Below are 24,290 nucleotides of genomic sequence, written 5' to 3'. Positions count from 1 at the left end.
CTTCAACGCAAAGCTTAATGCAGGAAGGGTCAGGGGCCCGTTATAGAGCCCTTTAAAGGTTACTGATAGATGAAGAACCCTCACTGCACGGGTCTTGACTCTTGGACAGAGCCCCGGTAGCTTTGGAGATTTAGCAAGTTTATGATAGACTTTTATACGACATCATGCTATATACCACCTATCTTTCTTCCCGCTCGTTATTTTCAATCCTCGGCAGCCCGGTAGTGTTATCTTCTCCCTTTAATTTCTTTATTTTCCAATTTAGATTTTGGCTCATTCCATTCTACCTTCATTTCCCGTTTTTGTTTGCCTTTTTTGTCATCTTTGATTTATTTCCTATAATCATGCTAATGTATTTGCATATCGGGTAGAATTGTTCTTTCTCACGTGTTCTTCTTAATTCCTTTTCCCGTTTTCTTTCCGTTTTCCCTTTTTATGTTTTTTTTTAGTTTTCTTTTCCCTTTCCTCTTTTTTCTTTCCTTTCCCCTTCCCTTTCTTTCTTTCTCCCCCTTTTTTTTCTTTTTTCCGTTTTTTTATTTTCCCGGTGAACTCCGCCAGGAGGGGGCAGCTTGCCCCGCCTGTTACGCCACTGGTCAAGAACAACTTTAATTTGTTTTGAAAGCTATCATTAATTTACATTATTGATCAAATTAACAGGCATATTATAATTATATTAAAAAAACCCTATGGTAATATGGAAAGAAAATTTGATGATTTACTTATTTTGGATTCATATGAATTATCAAACATTTCAATTCTAAGATTTTTTCTGATAAATAAGCTCAATGTTGTCGTGATTGGCGGAGCAATTAAACCACAATTTTACATTATATGCCTACATGAGAAAATAACTATTTCTTTCATAATAGAATACAAAAGAAGTGTGTGTGTGATCATCTGCTCCCTCATTCTTATATTTCCCATGTTAAACACACAACTTTTTGGCATAACTTCCGTAGTTATTTTACTTCCATTAAAATAATCGGCCTTATACTTGTTTTATTTTGCTAAAAAATTATCTTGACTTTCGAGGTTTTTTTGCCCCAATATTCCCTCGATTCTCCTCGAAAGTGATCATAAAAACAACCATTAACCATGCATAGTCATCAACACCACCGTCCATAAATGATTATCATCACATCAGTATCACCACCAACATCGCCATTATCACCACCATCATCATCATCGACACTTTTCATTATCATCATCATCATAATATTTATCATCATCATCAAAATCAACATCATCATCACCATCATCTTAATCATCACCATTCACCACGTTATCCTCATTATCTTCACCATAGTCATCAATATCACCATAACAATCATCTTCCCCATCTACCACCATGATCATCAATAACCTGATCAACCAAAAATATCGAGCATATCGGCATCGACATCTAGCGTGGCCATACATAATCATCATCGTATTCATTGTCATATTCGCGATCATCTTCACGAAAAATCGTTTTTTAATTTGTATTAATTAATCAGTATGAATAATATTTATTCATCCCAGTAGATTGTTGAAAAATGATTAGGCCTACTCGCGGATATACGAAAAAGTTCAAAGAGCTTTTGAGAGTGACTCTAGCTGTTTTCAGGCAATTTATTAACATCATGCATTAAAAAAAATAAAATCAATATCTTTAAAATTTACGTCATAATCAGGCATATCGACACATTTACACTTGATAAATATGTTTTGCTCTTTTTTAATAATTATATCAGTTTAACGAATATGATCATTGACTTTACTTAGAGAATTTACAAACTGAGAGACCGTCATATATCATTATGATAGCCCAATTATTTCGTGTGAAACACACGCACATGTGGATGAAAACTTGATTTCTTTTGGTATAGGTATTTCTCTATCATCTTCAACAGAGGAAGTGGAATTGAAAATAATACTGTCATATGGAGTAACATTCATAATGACTTTAAATTTGAAAAACACGTTCAGGCAAGCATAAAACGAAAGTTGGGTCAAACTACAATACTGGTGACACTCTCAACAATTTGAGGAAAACATGCTGTCCAATTATGTCTATCATTCATGACCATGACTAATTTGGAATATAGGTCAAGTATACAAACACAGTATAACAATCGACGATGAAACTTTCAGTAAGTCGAGGAACAAAACTTTCTTTTCAAGAGAAGCAAACAAGTGGAGGTCATTGTATTATGAAATTACGCTGACAGTGACAGATTCTATCATAAATACAGCTAGGTTATCAGCCTTACAAAATAATCACAATCATTCGAATATCTTGGTTGATGATATGTTACTTTCTCGAGGTTGTATCCAGAAGTGGGCGTTGCTGAGTATAGGATGAAGAAGCATCATTACCAAACAAGGATAATTCTTTTCACTATGGGTCAATCCTACGTTTCATAAATGTAACAGGTGCACAATTACACTGAAAATGGTACATACAACAAATAAACATCATTCTCAAACAAATGTCATCATTCAACAGCTATGTTCTTACAAAACTAACACGTAGTCATCTAGAGACATCGATGATGACCAATCGTTATTGAGGCTATACAAGTCTGAAAGGTCAGGATTGAATCTCGAATCTACTAGATCCCATAGGTTTTTGCTCTTTGCAGACGAAGCATACCCAGTGAGGCCAGCCATTGTCAGCTCCGTCCATGCTTTAGCTGGACTCTGCTCCGGTGTAAACTGATGCCATGAACATTGTCGTTTGATGGCCACATCAATGTCTGATTCATACTGAGATATGACGTCCGAAGCATCTGTCTGTGCTACGAGATGGGATACTGTCATCTCATCATCAGCAGAGACGATGTCTGTGATCTCATCAATCAAAGAGAGGTTGGGCACGGATAGAAGATGCAAATCGTCGGGCGAATCGTCCCAAATGTTCAGTGGTTCTTTTAATGGTGAGATGCTTGGGGTAGGTGAGGGTAGGAAAATGTTTTCAACACCAGGGAGTCGAGGAGGTGGTGTGGTCATACGGGATGGAAGTGGTTCTTTCGATAGATTCGCAGGAGAAGCCGACTGATCATGATGATTTAAATTACCTAGCGGCACCCTGTTGATTCTTCGAATCCCAGCTGCTAACCTAAGTTTCCTCGCCGCCTTTTCACGTTTCTTTTTCTTCGCTAGGTCTTTCTCTCTCCTTGAAACACTATCAAATTTACCAATGTGTGTTGGCTTGAGATGCTTTTTCTTTTTCTTCGTGAACTCGTCAACGATACTTGAATTACAGATTCTGTTCTTCCGAACACTTGCGGATTCTGCCTTTTCCAGTATTGACTGCCAGTTACCAACAAGTCTCCAGCTATTCGAGCTACGGGAAGATGAGCCGTCATCTGCACTACTCACAACTCGCTCGAAGCAACTAAACACTGTCAAGTTGTGGCGCACGGAATTCTTCCAGTGTAGACGATTCTCTTGGTAGTATGGAAACTTCAACGTGATCATGTCATAGATCTCCCTGATCGTAGCCTCGCGACCTGGACAGTCGAGCAGGGCCATGATAACTATCCTGACATAGGAATGAGGAGGCCTGGAGTCAACATCGCCATGGACATCGAGTGGAGATGGCGGGGGAGTCACTGTCCCGTCATAACTGTTCTCGGAAATATTTTCATTAGACCTCGAAACATAAAGTTTCAACTTCGATAACTGAGTAGCATCCACGTCTACATTTTCAACATCCACATCCATATTTAGATCCTTCAGGTCCCACTCAACACCTTCAGTTTGGTTTCTTAGGTCATACAACAGTTAAACGAAGACAGAGCGTGTGTTGTATCTCGTCCTAGTCTAATCGTAGAATGAACTTGAAACTCGTGCGCTTGACTGAAACCATCACATTGTCAACACTGGCTGAGAAACCTCATTCTCAAGGCTTACAGTTTACACAGAACATGGTAAACGGAGGCTATTTAGGTCCAGCGGCTATTGTTTAGACAAATACATTTTCTACGAAAAAGAATGTCCCTATTATGTAAGCTCCGTCCCCCGGTTTCTGGAAAAGAGTAAAGACGAAAGATTTGTAGTCAGCTGTATGGAAGCGTGTTCACTGATCTGTATAAAGATATAAATCGTATACAGACCGACGGGCGTGATCGAGGCGGACCCAATAATCCCGGATATGCAGTTAAGCAGGGTAATCAACTCTTTTCATTAAAACTAATCTTTAGAATGCATGACAACAACTGATGGGACCTAATTAATAGAAATGAAGAGGGAAAATCTCTTTATGATTGAGGTAAATGGTTTCTAGGGCCGGACCAAAGGTGGGAAGAAAGAGCAGGTGGGAAAATACGAGTTGAAACGGGATAAACCCATTTAATAAATGAAAGACTGTAAAAAAAGTAACTTCTGCTTTCCTCCATATTTTTTTCTCACTTCACATCTTCTCATCTACCATCCTTGACATCTTTCCTTTTTCTTCCCCCCTAAAGTTTTTCTTTTCTTTCTTCTTCCCTATTCCCCTTCTTCTTTCCTTCATCTACTTTTTCCTCCTCCTCCCCTTTCTCCTTCTTCTTCCTCTTCTTCTATTTCTTCCTTCTCTTCTTTTCCCGCCTCCTCCCCCTTCTTTCTTCTACTTTCTTCTTCTCCTCTTTCTTCATCATCATCATCCTTCGTTCATCATGTTCTTTATTTCCAGCTAAAGTTGCTTAATACATTATGGAAAACACCAGCAGAATGAAAAATAACATTAAAAATATGTACATCATAACTGGGCATATTGGTTTGTAGATGTTATATAAATGATTTTTAAATTTATTGCAGTCAAACAATTAAGTCCATCAGGTGGATACACTGTATGAATACATTTTCAATGGTTGATATCATTTTAAAAATAATTTCCTGCCAGTCTGATTCCATTACCTAAATCATAAAATGTCCCCCAAAATCATCATTATCCTGATAAATATTTAGTATCAAATACATTTTGCAGAAATAATAAAATGACATATATCATTACCACAATAATATGGAATAGCAATGGCAACATAGGGTTACCATCCACTAGACAGGAATAACTGTCTTTTCTGGGGATTTATTTCACAATTTCTGACATTTTACTATCATTCCCATACTGTGACTGTAGCCAACATAGTTCAGCAAAACAACCAATGTACAGACACTGAAGCTCTTGGTATAATCATTCACCTAATGAAATGGTAAGAAATTTAAAATCATATGTTCGCATTGATTGATATCATCTGTATACACGAGATTGGATAAAATAACTGTTGCCTTGGTCTGGCTTTCATTGTCAATTCAAATCAATACAAGAATTTTTTTCCAGCATTGATTCAATGACATAGGAATAATCACAAATTCACAATGGGGCTTTGAACCTCCTACTAATGTTTTAAAGCATTAGTGTACAATGAAGTTTATCCAATTGTATATTTGTATCAGGAGCATGAATAGGCCATGTGAACTTTTTAATTTTTTATTAAAATGCACTTCATAAACTTAGTCTGGGTTAAACCTGTGAATTTGGGCAAAAGAACTTTCATGTTCTAGTACTGGCTATCTTCTATCTAAATACAGACTGCATGTATGCAAGATTAAGTAACTGTATTTAAAGGAGTTATCTCCTAGTTTGATTATTTTAGCTTATTTCACAAATCTTCCATTTAAAAAATATCCACTTCTTTACATATACCCTTTCCTCTACAGAAAGCATACATTTAGCCAATAGCATAAAAACTCATTAACATTCTGGATTGAATATGTCAAGAAAAAAGTCACAATACATAAAAATGCAGGAAGGAAACTTTTGAAAATTCAATATATTCTGCCCTTCTTAATTAAATTCGTAAGAAAAATGTAATGTATATTATGTTCAGGTACTGTGTAAATTTGACAGGATGTTTCTAGGGACTTGAAACCCAATCACTTGTGGGAACTAATGCGCCATAGAATTTCTAAAGAACATAATGTACAAGTAGGCCAGAAAAAAGATCAAATGAATAATGGTTAGAAAATTATTGCACGTGTATGCATGCAATGATTAAGTGACTCGCCAACACAGCTATATAATGCAACATGCATGTGAGGTCAATAATAAGAACCACATACACACAATGAACCTATTAAACTACACAAAGGCATAGCCGAGGGTGTTTAGACTGTTTCAAAGGGAAAGAGGTTGGATAATTATACAAATGCCCATAACATATGATGAGTTCTCTTTTTTTCTTTTATAAGATGATGATGTGGTGCATTGTGATTTAATAAGCCATCCTCATTTCAAAACCAAACCAGTCATCATTTATTTATGACTGCTCATCACCCAATTTAAGTAGATTTGCAAAAATGAATGTGGGAAATTGAATACCAAATCGAGTGCATGCAAACAACCGATTATTTGATGAGGATCCATTATTTAATCTTATAAATATTTATAAATGGAAAAAAGAAAAGCCCCTGAACAAAGTAGAAAATACAAATATACATTTTTCATAAAATGATGAAAGGGAGAAAATAATGTTTAAAATTTGAATTAAAAAAATCACTTTCACAAGTATATAAGGGAATACTGTGAGCATTTACACAGAATTGAATTCAACATGAAATATATATGCAGATACATTTTTATTTGCAAAAAGTGACACCTGGAAGTGACAATATGGCATGAATGAAACACAGGAAAGAAAATTTAAATGGATAGTTGAATGAAATGATTAATAAATATCGTGCACTATTGTTTTATACATTGGCCCAGATAAAATGTAAATTGAAATAGCCATTACAAGAACCAGAAGTGAAAAACAGAATATCATTCGCAAATATTGAATCAATATTAGTATAAGAATGAATTTTTATTACAGGAAAATTATTGTTAACAAGTATTGTTCATATATCCCTTTATGAAATAGGGTCCATAAAACCCATGAAGAAGCTGTAATTTAATAATGACCTATGAAACATTGACTATCTAATAAATAGACAGCTTGAGAATTATAAATAACAGCATAATCTATCAAATTCACATATCCTGATGTCCAATTGACAGTGTTGCATAAGTACATAACACTTTTGAATCAGCTTACTCTTCATTTCTCTACTTTTTTCCACTTTTCTTTTTATTTTTTCCCTTCGACTTAGTAGTAGCATCAGGATCCTGACCAGAAGCAATTGCTAATTTTCGTTTTATATCAAGTAAAAGCTTGACCTCTGCATCCACCACTGTCTTATCAGTCTTCTCGCCTTTCAATTTTCGAACTTTTTCTCCCTGAAAAGATAACATGCAAACAAAGAACATGTCAAATGTAACTCAGATTCACTTCCCATCTTCCCCCATTTGCTTGTATTTCCCAGTATTTCCAATAGGATATTACAGTAAAGTTATCACAGAAAATAGGAAAATAATATGCAAACAAGAGCTAAAAATAAATTTAAAAACTTGACCATGTCATTTCCTAAAAAATCAGAATGGTTGCGTGATCTGAGACCTATTGCAGAAAGAGTTATAATCAAATGCAATTCCAAAAATCAAACTTGATTTTGTGCCAAAATGAAATTATATCAATATTATACATAAAAAATACAATCATTCTTTTTTTTAGTAAACAGGTGAGAGGTGAACATTGATTACTAATAAGTATTACTATTAGTAGTAGTAATATTCATATTATTATTTTAATTCATATCATTATCATTTCTTATCATCACCATTACCATCAAGAATACTATCATCATCACCCTAAAATGGCCGGGGGGGGGGGGGTTGAATCAACCCCCCCCTCAACACTTTCTGCGATCATTCCGCTGCGCGAATTTTTTTTACCGTGCCACTGGCAGAGTTTATACTTTTAAGTCTCGCGCATCTTTTGAGACCAAATGTACGACGCCTGGGTACGCGGTTTCAAAATTACGCAACATTTTGTAAGTGCATGTCAGACCAAAAATTGCTCCAAAACGTGATTTTGTGTACAAAGTCAATGCAAATTGAGTTTTCTCATCTTATTCATAAAGATATGATTATTTTTACTTTAAACAGCTGAAAGCAATTGACTTTAGCATAATTATGCTTCAAAAAGGTTGTGCAATAAATCTGATGAAAAAAACAAAGAAAAACTAAAGGTTGAAAAACATAGAAATACATAAGAAATTCATAAAGCAATAAAATACATAAGAAATTGATTTCCAAACCGAAGTTTTTTTCAATTGCCATTGTTAAGAATGCTACAAAGAATATTTTTACCAAAAATTAGCATTCTAGGAGCTTTATTTAGTGAATTAGAGCAAAAAGTATGATTTATGCATAAATTAACATAATTAATTAAAGGAGAATGAAACTCTTGGAGCAAGTTAGCTTTTGTGAAAGCAGAAAAATCAAAGAATAAGATCAACAAAAGTTTGAGTAAAATAGGACTAGCAATAGAAGAGTTATGAGCATTTGAATGTCGAGATCACTAATGCTATGGAGATCCTCCTATTGGCAATGCGACCAAGATCTATGATGTCACAGATGAACAACTCTCCCCTTTTGGACACTGAAAATATACCCCAAAACATCTCTTTTTGCTCATTCTAATCATATGACACACGATTCATCAATGATATAATGTTGTGAAACCTCTGTACTTGTCCTCTCATGTAAAGAGAACACCTCACCTTGTGATAGACTCTATAAAAGTGAGAATATAAGTGAAATAAGTACTAAAGTAATGAGGGAGTTGTACGTGTGTGACATCACAGATCTTGGTCGCATTGCCAATGGGAAGATCTACATGGCATTAGTGATCTCAATATTCAAATGCTCATAACTTTCTTATTATTCATTCAATCTTCCTCAAACTTTCAACAATATGTTTCTTTGGTTTTTCTCTTTGATATGGATTCAGCTGGTTTCAAGGGTTTCATTCTCCTTTAATATAAAATAAAATCTCATTATTTTGGAAAATTCTACCATACAGCCTTGTAGATTACATCGCACACTACCAGCGTGCAAATTTTTGCGGCGCTCGCGCAATCGGCGGCCGAGATCTCAGGGGGGGGGGGGTTGAATCAACCCCCCCCCGGCCACAGAACAGCCAAAAAAGCCCGGCCTAGTTAGGGTTAATCATTACTAACATTTTTATAATTATCATTGTCATAATTATTATTAGTTAAGTACTATCCTCATTGCTGTCATCATTATATATTTTTTTAAATCATTATAATGAAGTATACCTGAGCTGTAACCTCTGCAGTAAGTCTCTCCACCTCCTGGGGTCCAGCTGGAGCAGCTTGGTTGCTAGGAGAGGGTGCTGCCGGGGCCGGGGCTGGGGCACTTGATCCTCCACTGGGCTTAGATGCACTTCCAACCTAATAATAGTGTGGAAAATTAGATTGTCCATGTAATTTAACAAAGGTACAAGTAAATATGGTTGAATAATTTAAATAAATTAAAGCAGAAATGATGCATAATTCTTAATGAATGAATAATGCTGATTATTTTACATGATGATCATGATGATAATATGTGAATTACAGGTGCATTTAGAATGAAACTGCTCAAAGCATGACAGTATCGAGTTAAAAAGAAAAAAAATAAAAAGATATACAAAAGACAAAAAATATCAATATATTAAAAAAACACCAAGTAGATTTATCTAATAGTTCATGTAGCAATCATTGTCAAAACTTACTTTTTCTTGTTTCCCAGCAAATCTCTTTTTAAATTCTTCAGCCTGAGCTGGTTCAATCTTAGAAAAAAGTGGACTTGGCTGCAATTAAATAATAAAGAGCAGTACATGCATGTCATATACCTTAGTTATACAGTGTACAATGGAACATATATTGTATTGCCAATTTGAGGATTTGAACAATGGGGCAATTAATTAAATTGTAATATTAATTCAGCTCTTAAAAAAAATCACATTTCAACATCAGGCAGGTTTAAAACTGTTTTTTTTTTAATGTAAAAGCAATTTTAACTCTATGAACATTGGCACTAAGCAAAATTTAATTGCACATCTTCACACCTTTTTTCTTATAAAAAAAGTCCAATGATGCAATGGTTGATGCTGTAATGTAGACTTAATTATAGGTTGAGAAGAAATTTTGATTAAATATTTTTTTGTCACTTACTCCATCACACAGGACAAACACGCTTCAATAAAGGTCACTAACAAAATCTTAAAATAACACCTCAGTTGTGATCACCTCTCCCGTGTTTTTCCTTACCTTTCCTATCCTATGTCCCTTGTCCAGGTAACAAACAAAGTCTTCGCCCAAGACATAGCATTCATCAGGAGCCTGGAGCTGGGCTTTGATGGTGGCACTTGTCTCTGGCATGAACGGTTGTAGCATGACTGAGAGGAGGCAGGATATGTTAGCTGCCAGACCTATCACAGTACCAGCACGTACTCTACAGGATTACAGATCAAACAGAGACATGACTTATTCAGCAGCAATGATAACAGAAATCATTATCTGTAGACACCCGAGAATAAAAACTTATTAGTGTCAGGTGTCATGTATTGGTCTCAGATAGTAGTAAGCTTTCGGCCTCTAAAGGAAAATGTCGTGTTTGTAAGGGCTGAGACATTGACGAGATAGTTTTGGATGTCTCGAGATAGTGATCGTGTGTTCCATGTCTCATCTTGGTCTCAGCTGATTCTGGACACAAGTGTCTCTGTGTCAGTCTCTGCCTAGTCCAAGACTGTCCCGGACCCAGCACTTAAATTGATACATGGATGTATCAAAGCACATGTGTAATGAATTCTTATCAGAGTGTACATCAAATTTTTGTAGGGAACACAAACCCCTTGTACCTAACAGGTTGATATACTGAAAGATACTTCATTTATAGATTTTAAACCAGATAATAAGTAGTATTACTCATGTATCAGAAGCAGAAAATAGGAATGTATGGACTGACAAAAACAAGGTGAGCTTTGATTTTTAGGCACATTTTTGTACAAGTTCAGGGCATGAAAGAGCTGGTCTATTAGAGTTTGGGTAGTTAGGCTGCCTCGCTTTATAGCACTAAGGAGTTTTGTACATTATAAGCAGTTATGTGCTACATAAAGCAAGTTTAACTATAGAGATGCAGACCAAGATGGCTATTCCAAACTTCTACAACAATGGATGTTTTGCATAAAGGACGCCGTCTAAAGCCAAACCCAAGAATACTCGCACATGGCCTCTAAGCTTAAATCCACCTGATACAATTTGAGTTCTATCCAAATATATGTTGCATGACCTACTTTTCTTGAGGATTTCCTTTGACTAGAACCCATGGCTTATTTGCTTGAATATGTTGATTACCAAGACGAGATATATTGAGGATGTGCTTCAAGGCATCACGGATTCTGCAAAAGGAAATTCAAATTAAAACACAATCTAATTGATATCTCATGGAGTATGAAAATGAACTATAAATGCTTCTAGCTTCTATTGTTCCAAACACATTATTTACCAATCTCTATTCCATTCTGTTATATAAGGTTTGAAGGATAATGAAGCAATGACAGAACAATGTTGCTGTTGCCTATTAAAAGTATTTAAAATATCGAATAAGTGTTCATATAAGACATTGTTCCAAATGAAGTTTAAAACGTCTATGTCTACCACTACCCAACTCATGGAACTTTTGTAAAGATCTGTAACAGTACTTACTTGACTTTCTCTTGCAATGCAATGTAGCTCTTTAGCTCTCGGTTGATCTCTGCAATCAATCTCTCATCTTCATTCTCTAATCTTATCTCAGGAATTGCACTGTCAAAACTCTTCTCTAGGAATGTTAATCCTCTGAAGAAGAAAAACAAAAAATAGAACATCCAAATGATATAAAGATGAATATAACCTGTATATAAAGACCACCTGCAAGATACAAGAAAAGTGCTCTTTATGAACAGCTGGTATTTCTGAATAGTTTCTTTTAACTCAATGAGGGGAATTATTAAAGGTAAACCAAATGATTGAACTTAATACACAGGTGACTTTCATGATTGAACTTAATACACAGGTGACTTTCATATAAGTTGGTCACTAAAGCAGGTTTGACTGTCGTTAACAAAATGTGACTTGTAAATCCTCCTGCTTTTACATACCATCTTCAAGAATCAAATTACCTATACCAAGGGCCTCACATGAGACATCACTTTAGTTCACAGATGCAACTGATTACAAATGATGAATAAATTATGCCATTCTAAAGTTATGCATAAGAATTACCCCTCTAAATAGACTTGAAAGTGATGTGGTGTCATGTATTGAGAAATTCAGCTTCTTTCTAGTCATACGTGTACAATATGACCACTGATTTGGCATGAATAAAGCTAGCTTTCCAGTACAACCAGGAGACAGGAAAACCCAAAGTCTAGATTTCAGGGGTAATAATCATAATGTCAAAGCTAAAATTGTGATTTATCTTTCCAATGGATCCTGGCTGTAAAAAAAATAATACCACTGATGTTAATTTTACTCACAATCGTAACTATCATAGCAACAATCCTAAAATCTGTAATTAATTATGAATGAGCTCTTTCAGATTTAAAGCAACACAGACCTGTTGATGAAGTTACCAAGGTTGTTAAGAAGCTCACTGTTGTTCTTCCAGACAAAGTCTGCCCAGCTGAAGGCACTATCTTGAGACTCTGGTCTGATGAAAAGGAGATAGAACCGCCAGATGTCTGCTGGGATACCTGTTGACTGGGCATTGTCACCGAACACACCGATACCACGGCTCTTGGAAAACTTGGTGTCTTCATAGTTAAGGTATTCTGTAAACAGATAGTAGCATACAACATGTAATATAAGTTATTCATATTAGCAATTAGAATCAATACATTTTAAATTCAGATTAAATACAGAATTAGAGTAATAAATGATTATATGTGATCATATTCGGGATGGAGCTCAGTAAATTTCCTGTAATATTACAAATGTGCTAAAAGGAAATTAAAATATGACTCGGTGAAAGACAAGAAAAGGTTGAAAACAATGAAGATTTTTTTTTTAAATCAAAAGTTTTTAGGTGTTCCATATATTTTAACAAATAGATTAGTCTTTTGAATGTCAAAATATTGTTTTGAACTGCTTTGTGAATTTCTTTTCAAATGCGTTCACTTCTAAGAAGCAACATTATCTTTGGTGGTGATTTTTTTTACCTGAATGCTAAGAAAGCATGAATGCTTGTAAGCAAGCAACCAGAAGACAGATGGCATAAGGTCCTCTCTGAGGGACATGGGTCCTCTCCTTTTATCATTCAAATATCAAAAGATCTGCTACAACAAATGATACACATTTCTTGATATATTAACAATGTTAGTCTTAATCCATCTTTCAATTATTTAGTAATTTATTTAAATGTTCAGTTATTTGATCAACCCGATACATACATTCATATATTATGTGAGACATATTGTATATTTTACTCATTCACCCATCCTAAAATCAATTGACTTACGCATACACAAAAAAATCTTAATTTGATCCATTGAATTAAAGACACTATGAAATAAATACCTGTTGCTATTAAATGATTGACCTTGGTGTAGTTATCATCAGCACCTATCAAACAGCTAGGAAATATCACACTATGGAATGGCACATTGTCTTTGGCCATGAAGTTGTATAGTTTAACCTGGAAAATTAAGTGCATGGAGTGAAAAATAAATTGTAATTATCTATAAGTAAAGTAAATAAGATTTATACTAACAATGCAAATCAATCCAATTGGTTTGACTGGTTACTCTAATAATTGATGTATTTAGAAAATTGATGCATTTAGAAAAGTTGGTCAGCTTCAAAATAATGAAACAATTTGCCTCTTATAATAAGACATACTCATCAATAGCAATTTTTAGAAAGGCATAAAAACTTATCTTTCTCGTAGTTTATAGTTTTAGCTTTACATAATTTTTTTTAATTATTTTCATTGCAAGCGCTTTGGGCCTTGTGTGGAAAAGCACTTTATAATAATTATAATAAAGTATCATTGTTATTAAATATTTTTTCCTTTAAATTCCATCACTTCCTCCAGCTAAGGATTAATTACCGTTACACAAAGTTATGTATGTACTGTAAATTTACTATTCCCATAATGGTTTGGTCACAACTCTATTTGCATACTACATCAGCAATACAAATTCATCATTACACCCAAGTTCATAACATGCTATTTTCCTCATGTAAAAACGAAAGCAATTAACACCTTTGACCAGCAAAGTTGAGCATTTGGATGTTAGAATGCACACACACTTATAAAAGTGGAGGTGTTATCAACTGTGGGGCAGATTATAAAGAAGAAATTGATTGGTTCATGACTGGGGATTAAAAGAAGCTTTCCTTTTTGTAGTCACAGGCAGACTAGCCATAGAAAAGAAGGAGAACAAAAACAAAGGGTTTTGTTCTGGACATCCTGGACCATGCACATAATGAATAAATTGCTTACTTTGTGCTTCTCTTGAAAAGTTCAAGCTCAATATTAATTCAATCCCTGAGTGTTATTTTTAAATTCTATCAACAAGGATTATCCCTATCAAAGGCAAATGTAGGATTTACCAAAAAACAAGAGTGTCTGTCGCTAAGGCGAGCACATAATACGCCCATCTTGAACACGGAAAATGGAGTTATTGGTCAAGCAAGAAAGTAGAAAGTGGTGACTTCACCTTTGACCTTTTGACCTCAAAATCAATAGGCTTCCTGGGATACATGCTAGTATCATACACACTAAATTATATGAGCCTAGGTTAAGTTAAACGGAAGTTATCGCGTTTACAAGGACTGCAGAAGGGTAAGACGAAAATATGTCGCTGTGGCCTTGACCTCAAAATCAATAGACTTCCTGGGATTCATGCTAGTATCTTACACACCAAATTATATGAGCCTAGGTTAAGTTAAACAAAAGTTTTATTGCGTTTACAAGGACTGCAGAAGGGTAAGATGAAAATATGTCACTGTGACCTTGACCTTTTGACCTCAAAATCAATGGGCTTCCTGGGATCCATGCTAGTATCATACACACCAAATTATATGAGCCTATGTTAAGTCAAACTGAAGTATTACAAGGAAAAGTTAACGGACAGACGGACGGACACCGAGCGTGATACCATTATACGACCCGTTCTAGGACGAGCATATAATAAAAAGGGGGGGAATTTATTGAAAAGCAAAAAATGGGGGATTCAGATATGGATTGTTTCCTAAGCCAAGAAGTACATCATTGATTCTAATATGACATTAGAATTACACAAAGAAAGTTCAAAGACCATGCCATGATTTGTCCTATCATATTTCAGTGATTTTTCAGTCTAATTTTGTCCTTTACCTGTTGTGGGTTTTTCCACCATTTTTCCCATTGATCAGTGTAATTTGCTGTGATGGACGGATAGCCAATTGGAGCATCAAACCATACATAAAACACCTGAAATAAGAGATGCATTGTACAACATATTAGCAATGAGGAAGAAAATTGAACAAATCATAGAGACTAAAAATAAAAATAAAACCTCCCATTTATATTCCAGCATGATCTCTCTCTACATCCAGGGCTTGGGTAATTCTTTTCCCCAGCTATATCTCAACCAACCACTGATCATCATACATGCATTTAAAGAACATACCAGGGTGGTGTTTCACAAAGCTGTTTGTAAAGTTACAGAAAACTATACAGACAACTAGAAGATGTTTTTAGGTAGTAAGTCAGCTCCATAATCTACAAACAGCCTTATGAAACACCCACTCTGTATCATATCAACATTATGATTGATAACACTTTTACGCACAGTTAACCACATTCATGTCTGATAGAATTGATCATGTTTCAAGGCACGGGGTGATATTAGCAGAGGAGTCTGCATCCTGTACCTTAGGGTCCATTATGCTGACCCCAACCACAAGACCTCAATAGTTGGTATTCAATGTATTGTTTCATATAGCTTTTCATAAATCATTAACAACTTTAAGCACAACTTCAAGCATGACTGGTTCATATTCATGAATTACAGATAATATCAATCCTCTAGTGACGAGTGTCTAAATTGTGATTTTGGAAAGGAATAGAGGAGAACTTGACAATATGAGTAAAAAAATTCAAAGAATTCTTTAATTCCATTGATATTTGTCAGGAATATTGAATGGGAGCGCTGAAAGCTAGCATTCCATAGGAGTGAGAACTAATAACCTTGTCCAATCTTGAATATAAATCCAGGGGCCCTGCAACACAAGGCATAGTAAGCGATCACACAGTTGATTTGCACACAATAATGGGTATTATCAAATATAAAAATCAGCTTTACGATCAAAGTGCTAAGTTTTGTGTAACAGGGTTCAATGAGAATAGTATCTATGATGTCTATTACCTTATCTGTGTATCCTTCCAATGGAACAGGTGTACCCCACTTCAAATCACGGGTGATGCACCTTGGTTTTAGTCCATCCCTAATCCATGAGTTTGTAATGAGCTTGGCATTGGAAGACCAGTTTCCTTCAGATGTAGACTTCTGTAAGAACGCCTTGAGGGCAGGTTCCAGTTTGGGTAGGTCTACAAACAGATGCTTTGAACTCTTAATGACAGGAGTAGCACTGCACACTTTACATCTAGGTTTCTGTCAAAATCAATATCCAATAAAAAAAATAAATGACAGAGAGAGGAGTTATTAATAAGCAACTCTGAATATGGTCAAAGTTGTTGATGGAATGAATTTCAATAATGGCAGAAGTATTTGTGCTTTGGATCAAACTCTGCCAATACATGATGAACAAATATTGATAATTATGCATAAATGGACCTTATGCATGACGTCATAGACTTACAGCCTCCTTTATCAGAGGATATCTGCCCACTGCAGATCCCCAATGAATGCAAGGCAACTGCTTCAGTCTCTAAGATGGCAGTACGATGACGTCATTGCAACAGGTCCATCATAAGTCAAAATTACAGATAATATTATCAAGCACCATCAAATTGGCTTATAAATTATATAAAACATATCACTCTGTTTATCCACATATAAGTTCTGCTACAACAGAACATTTTGGGATGATTTTGGTTACAAAGTAAAAATGACACAACGATGTAACAAACTTCTAAACAAAATCCCTGCACACTTTTCATCTGGGTTTTTAGCAAACTTTGCTCGCAAGGAATGAGAAGTATACTGCAAGTCTTCCACGACAGTGTATGTCATTAGCTATCTACCAGAAGATCAACAAATAATCAAGTTTTGTCATACACTGTGTCTGGGAGTACCCAGCAAGCCACACATGTATGTGTAAGGGCCAGATCAGTGGCATATGACACATGGAGAGCTATGCCTACAGGAAGAATTCTTAGTGATATGTTGGTATGCTGTTGATATGTGAAATCTTAATCATATACATTGTGAAATATCTATGACTGCTTAATTTTGTAAAGTTCAGGCAATTCATGTCTGTCCCTAAAGTTTTGAAAATTTAATTACCACAGTAGCTGGAAAGGTAATTTTTGGGAGAGTCCTGGGTGAAGTCACTTAACTTCTCTGAAGAATTAAGCAAAAGCAAAACAAACTTTCTGTCCTACTCACTTTGAGGTCTGTTGCGTTGATGAGCTTTCCACATTTATCACACTGGTCACCCCTGGCATCTTCATAAGTACAGAGTGGACAGATTCCTTCTACAAAGCGATCAGCAAGGAAGCGATTGCACTTCTGACACAGGAGCTGTTCTACTGTATCCTCTAGAATATGATTGTTGGCATGAAGACGGAAGAAGATATCTTGAGCGATCCTGGATAACAAAGAACAAGTGAAGGATATTCAATGGATTTATGAATACAGGTGATTAATTTCATGACAAGCAGAGCTGGACACAGTAGTACAGAGCAATGCTTAACAAAAATAAAGAGTGGTTCAATTCACATTTCATACAGGAAATGTCAGCCTTCATGCAACATGTCTCCTACATCTATTCCCTTCGATGATTTCTCAGAAATTCAAATACTCTTAATGCTGGGAGCCGGGCCGAGCTGGAACTCGGAGCTCGGCGAGTTGGAGGGATTTCCCCTGGGTCAAGCCGGTCCGGGTTGAGAGCTAAAACAGCAAAGACCAGAAGCTGTTAAGTCTTGGAAAAATACCAAATTAAAAGCAAGATAATGTAGCCATTTTACCTCGATGCGTGAACCGAGCTCATATTTCTTCCCAAATAATCTAACTTAATCGATCCTTGAATTCGATCCTTGAATTTCAGCCCTATCGTGCATTTGAAACGACCTTATTTTGGCTTCCATCGCAATGTCTTTGTTCAAATTCTTAGTCAAATTTCGCCAAATGAACATAGAAGGCGGCAACACAGTTTGTTGACATCATGTTTGTTGAATGTAATTGCCAATTTCAGCACATATAAAAAGAAATATACTCGGACTGAGACCTTAAATCTGAGAATTCTAACCATGAAATGAAGATCAAAACCGAAATAAAGCTGTCTCTGATGCTCAATGAGGTTGAAACTCAGGTTAAGATTGATACTTGGGAATTGATTTGGACAAAAATTTAGGTTAAATTAGAGTATTAGTTCGCTTACATCGCAGGATGCTAAAGTGCACAAGGGCCAAGATCTAGTACTAGCATGCACTTAGCGAGTCCAGGCTTCTAGGCGCTGCAGCAGCAGTGTTGTGCAGTGTCTCTGAGTTCCGGGCTGATCCAGTCCAGGAATTTTTTTGCTAAACCTTCTGGTCCAGGTTCAAGCCGGGTTTTCCTTTCCGGGCCCCAATGTTACTTACTCTGTTTGCTTCTGTGTTGTGGTTCTACCGAAGAAGTCAAAGTCGATATTAAACCACTTGTAGATGTCTCTATGAAGTGCATGGTATTTGTCACATATCTGTTGTGGTGTCATACCTTCTTCTAATGCCTTGGTTTCAGTAGCTGTTCCATACTCATCTGTGCCACAGATGTAAAGGGTATTGTAGTTCCTGAGACGACAGAATCTAATGACAAATAAACAGAAAATAACAAGTCAATTATAATGACAATGCACAAAATAAAATAAGAAAAGTGTTTTACTTAAGGGCATTTGATATAATCAGAGAACTTGAATAATTCGAATTTTTTTAGAAAAGATAGATGATTCTTTAAGGCATGATTCTTAAGCTGGAGAGTAGTCCAGAATCATTTTGTTTTTAATTTGGAATTAAGCTGTTATGAACATTATCAATGAGACAATACTGATAAAAATATCATAAGACTTGCCTCAAATACATCCCCACTTACAGCACATCCTAACATTAATCCTTGACAAAATACATTCTTTTCAGACGGCAAAACAAATAAGAGAGAAGAGAAATCAGAAGAGAGATAGACAAAGCAGAAATGAAGATAGAAAACAATGGAAAAGAAAAAGTAGAAAAATAAAGAGAACATATCAAAAAGCAGAAAAGAATATAAAGCAGTAGGATGGCAATACTAACCTGGAGAAGACATCCCCACTAAGAACACATCCAATAATAGTTCCTAGATGAGGTACATTGTTCACATATGGAAGAGCACTGGTAATGAGGATGTTCTTCCCAGACGGTTGAGGTAGTCTAATTTCAGGATAAATGACAATAAAACAAAAAATAGACATATTCATTATTGAAACACATGTTGCTTTGAAAAGCCTTGTAATATGGAATTAAATTATGCCTCATGCTACCACTGGGTAGACATAAAACATGTTGCTAAAAACGTTTTTCTCCAAATATTCAAACATATACTTAACCTTTTATCACCTTTCTTACTAGAATATACATGTAGGTATAATTTTTCCTTGTGAAAGAGCAATAAAAAGTGTAGTTTTCATCTTCCAATGCTACATAAGAAAATAAAAATATGGGACATTTCATGTTTAAAAAATACTTCAAATGGCTACTTTTGTAAAGGCACACCTCGATCTTAAACCAACAGTACTAAATAATGATTTTACGTAGGTAGGCTTAATTTTGGAGAATGAAGATATGGAATTGGTTATACTAACATTGGATGAACTCTCTCGGTCACTTTAGGTAATGACTTTCTTCCTCTGGTGAAAGCTGCCTTAGCTGCTGCTATTTCTTCAGGTGGAATGTCCTTTTTGCTCTCATCCTAAAATATAAGACAATTTCATATCAGTCCAACTTTATAAAATTAATATTTTTGAAGCCCAACTGACATGTTTTTTTTATTACAAAGAACCTTTCTTGCAGGTTAATGTGAATTTTTCAGTTGATAGACACAAGTTGCAATTGAAACCTTACTGTAGTAAAATAACATGTGGTACGTCTCTGGCAGTCTGCATTACACGATTCAATACAGCAGCAGTGCTGACTTTGAAAATGACTACTGAATAATAATTTAAAAAAAAACACCATTCACAAGACAAAAAGGGCTTTATTCATTGACCCTAAATGACCTTTAACCTTGATCATGTGACCCAAGGCTCATGCAAAAAATTACAAATACTTGATTACCCTTATGTCCTTGTTTCATGAACTAGATCAATACACTTTCAAAGTTATGATGCCAATTCATAAATAACCACAACAGGGCCAAAGTTCATTGACCTTAAATGACCTTTGACCTTGGTCATGTGACCAGAAACTCATGCAGGATGTTCAATGATACTTGCTTACTCTTATGTGTAAGTTTCATGAGCTAGATACTCCCAACATGGCCGAAGTTCATTCACCCTACGACCTTTGACCTTGGTCATGTGACCAGAAACTCAAGCAGGATAATCAGTGATACACCATTCCCTTATGTTCAAGTTTCTTGAACTAGATCCATAAACTTTCAAAGTTATGCCAACATTTCAAAAACTTATACTTGGTTAAGATTTCGATGTTGATTCCCCCAACATAGTCAAAGTCCATTGACCCTAAATGACCTTTCACCTCGGTCATGTGACCTGAAACTCAAGCAGGATATTAAGTAAAACTTGATTACTCGTATGTCCAAGTTTCATGAACTAGGTCCATATACTTTCTAAGTTATGATGACATTTCAAAAACATAAACTTGGTTAAGATTTCATGTTGACACGGCCACCGCCATCGGAAAAGCGGCGCCTACGTTGAAATGTGATGAGCACCAGTTCCGAAAACTGTTCTCCCGGAGGGCCCTACTATTATTACTACCCCAACTTTAGCACGGCTACCTATGCGCTCAAGCATTCAAGAAATTTCTTCCTACCGGGTACCCATTTACTTCATCTGAGTGAGTGCAGCACAATGTGGGTAAGTTTCTTGCAAAAGGAAAACACACATGACTAGGAATCGAACCCATGTCCATCAGATTGAAAGACGAGAGTCATAACCACTAGACCACAACACCCCACATGACAATTAATCCATGATTTAACAAAACTCTTTTATATATGTGAAGCCATGCGTTCACAAGTAACAACTCGAAACTCAGGCAAAGCAAGCCGTAGCAACATGTGGTGTCATACTGATATAAAATGAAGTTCTTTAATTTGCTTATTATGTGACATCACATTCCATACCTGCCCTTCTGAGGCCTGACTACTAGCTGCCTGTTGTCCATGACCTGCATCAGACATTGGAATCTTAACATGTTGAGACAAGATGGAGTCCTTGAAGGCACATGCCCCCTTCCCTGATGTCACCGTAGCAACACCATTCTGAAAGCTATCTTGTGATGCAAGGCCCTGGAACCAGGATTGAAGATACTTGTAATCAGCACACAGACTTGGGTTATCAGCAATGGCTGGGTACAGGGCACACCATATTATGATATCAGCTGCTGTCAGTTTTGTCTGAGAAGAAAAATGAAATTAACAAATAAAAAGTTGGAATTATTGTCAGAAATTAACACCATTCATCATAGTACAATTGTGCGTCTTCTATAATCAGATGCTGGATCTGGATCTCCTTTCAAATTTTGTAATGATACATTTTTTTCTTTTTCATTTGTTATTCTAAGGTTTTCCTTCCTGCGCCTGTAAGAGTGACTCAGATACCCCACTGATTATACCAAGTGAGCAAAACAAACTTGACACCTCAGAAATACCCAATTTACAGAAAAATATGTTATGAGCACACTCATTATATATGGCCTGAAAGAGTATGTTCTCCCAAATAATTTGATACCATATTTATGTGGTATGTATTAACGCTTGGATGATCAGGAGTTATTCTTTGCAGTGATGTAAATTTTGATTTGCGCTAAAGTAAGCCATGAATGCAATGAATGATCCAGATATCAATGATGTCATAATCCTACAAGGGTTGCATTACAATCCATTTCAAAAGACTTTTTCAGTAATTTACATCATGATTGTTTCATAAACACTGTGTGTGTGTGTGTATTTGAGTTCAATCAGATATGATTATTTACGTCTGGGACCGACCTTTAACATCACCATCCGAAAGATGTAACCAGGGCTCGAACCTCGAACCTCTGCATCAATTTGTAACTTCCCCTCATAGCTTGGATTTACAGACACATGCCACAACTCCCACTTTTTTGTATCTTAGTATACTCTTTCCAGCCACATGATTATGTGTTCATAGCATAGATTTTTCTTAAATTGGGGATTTGTGAGGTGTCAAGTTTTGTTTTATTCTCATACAGTAGACATGATATATATATATGTTATATACCATGTATATCGGAATTTGTATTGGATTTGTATATGAAATGTTTTTGAGAAATTTTCGTTCCAACATGCACCCATTAAAAACCGCATTCTTGGTTTCAAAAATAGAGAAAGACTTAGAATAAAGATATCATTTAAAATGATGTGCGCAAGCATCTCACATCATAGATTTATCACAAACAAATGTTAGAATCAGGTGCTTCCCTCGTCAAATTTAATAAGAGTTATACCTTGGTCATATTAGCTCTACGGCGGCCGTACGGCGAGTCGAAAACAGCCGTTTCAACATTTTTTGCACCAGCTACATATAGGTGGTTTGAATTAAAATTAATAAAACGGCTGTAGAGCAAATGTGACCGAGGTAGTAAAGGTGCATGTTCAAAGGATTCACGAGGGCGATGTTTCGTATGTGCTGCTGGCAGCACAAGCTGCCCATTGACACCAACGCTATACGACGCTTAGCCAAATGCCATGTTCTGAATGCCTGATCTCTTGACAATTCTCAGTTTGTGTATGCTTCGGCTCCTGTTCGAAGATCTTGGCAGGTTAGCTCCGACTCCTTCTTCTTTGTAAAGTGACTTAAGCAGATATTGGGCCAGCAAAGATGTAGCCTAAAGCAGCGCAGCGTATGTGTTCTGTGCACACGCTATGCTATGTTGATGATCTTCATAATGAAGTACAGGTGGGTGTTTCATAAAGCTGTTTGTAAGATACGAATGACTTAATGCACAACTGGTTATCCTTTCTTGTGCTAAATGATATCCCTGTATAATTGCTTTATGACCTTAAGAACATGTTCCAGTCGTGCATAAAGTTGTGCGTAACTTTATGAAACACCCACCAGGCTCCCGTAACACAAAGATTAGCGATTGATCGTATGCTTGATCTTTACGACTGATTGTACATTGTAGTCTATGGAATCAATCGTAGAAAAATGTTCTACGATCATTGCTCAGTTTTGTGCTTGGGCCCGTAACACAAAACTTAGTTTCAAAAGTGCCCTCTTGAATCCCATGAACATGCACCTTTAAAAATTTATTTGTTAAGATAACTCACATTACTTGCTAAACAGCATGAAAATACAGTAATCAAGTTATTTATTTTAATTGTTGCTTATAATTTTTTTAAAGTATATTGCGATTAAATTTTTGTTCTGATTTTGTTTTTCCGCTCTTAATTTGTATTCATATAGCAGGACCAAGCTCAAATAACGTGTGCTACTTTCTGGTCATACTTTTCATTTCCATTATGTACTTTTTCTCAACATTGTTACATCATAACCTGTAAGCATGTGAAAATTATTGTATAAATTTAATTAATGCTTTATATTTAGCCTCAAAATATGTGTCTTCATATACAACGACAATTCAAAACCATTACAAAAAATCTTAATTTTGCTTCAAAAAAAAAAAAAGGGAGTTCATAGCTGGTCAAAATTCTCTGTTTTAACAAAAGTCTGGAGAAATTGAACAGTTTTCATCAACTTCAACAACAAAATAAATATCAGAAACTTGGGGAAACCATTACTATTTTCTACATTATCTAGATTGTGCTTATTTTTTTTAAATCATGAATAGGATACTTACTCCTACTAGGTATTGTTTATTGACAAGTGCATCATTCAGTCTTGAGAATGGAAGCTTCAGAGATTCGGTATTCTTTTTTCCTCCTCCAAAGACCGCATTCAGGTAAGGTGCAAGTATAGTCTGAAAATGAAAAAAAAAATCAATGTTA

General features: G+C 35.7%; 2 protein-coding genes across 2 annotated transcripts in view; both read right to left on the bottom strand.

The window, feature by feature from the left end:
* Positions 1-1,593: 1,593 nt before the first annotated feature.
* On the bottom strand, positions 1,594-4,646 carry LOC129257378 (forkhead box protein B1-like). Its single transcript, XM_054895689.2, has one exon. It carries the CDS (start codon positions 3,706-3,708, stop codon positions 2,497-2,499), a length of 1,212 nt encoding a protein of 403 aa, XP_054751664.2. The 5' UTR covers positions 3,709-4,646; the 3' UTR covers positions 1,594-2,496.
* Positions 4,647-4,738: 92 nt separating this feature from the next.
* Positions 4,739-24,290, bottom strand: part of LOC129255677 (methionine--tRNA ligase, cytoplasmic-like) — a 29,671-nt gene continuing 10,119 nt past the window's right edge. The window contains exons 4-19 of the mRNA XM_064096895.1: positions 24,143-24,262; positions 21,441-21,713; positions 19,936-20,042; positions 19,388-19,504; positions 18,704-18,907; positions 17,511-17,712; positions 16,308-16,553; positions 15,275-15,370; positions 13,471-13,588; positions 12,512-12,725; positions 11,620-11,751; positions 11,208-11,312; positions 10,183-10,366; positions 9,645-9,722; positions 9,187-9,321; positions 4,739-7,243 (exon numbers count right to left, since the gene is read on the bottom strand). Coding sequence (XP_063952965.1) covers positions 7,073-7,243; positions 9,187-9,321; positions 9,645-9,722; positions 10,183-10,366; positions 11,208-11,312; positions 11,620-11,751; positions 12,512-12,725; positions 13,471-13,588; positions 15,275-15,370; positions 16,308-16,553; positions 17,511-17,712; positions 18,704-18,907; positions 19,388-19,504; positions 19,936-20,042; positions 21,441-21,713; positions 24,143-24,262 — 2,502 coding nt within the window. The 3' untranslated portion in view covers positions 4,739-7,072. The remainder of the gene's footprint in view (positions 7,244-9,186; positions 9,322-9,644; positions 9,723-10,182; positions 10,367-11,207; positions 11,313-11,619; positions 11,752-12,511; positions 12,726-13,470; positions 13,589-15,274; positions 15,371-16,307; positions 16,554-17,510; positions 17,713-18,703; positions 18,908-19,387; positions 19,505-19,935; positions 20,043-21,440; positions 21,714-24,142; positions 24,263-24,290) is intronic.

This window comes from Lytechinus pictus, chromosome 3 (assembly GCF_037042905.1).
Source record: "Lytechinus pictus isolate F3 Inbred chromosome 3, Lp3.0, whole genome shotgun sequence".
Lineage (NCBI taxonomy): Eukaryota > Metazoa > Echinodermata > Echinoidea > Temnopleuroida > Toxopneustidae > Lytechinus > Lytechinus pictus.
Note: the sequence above shows the minus strand (reverse complement) of the source record. Positions and strands in the feature narration are given on the sequence as shown.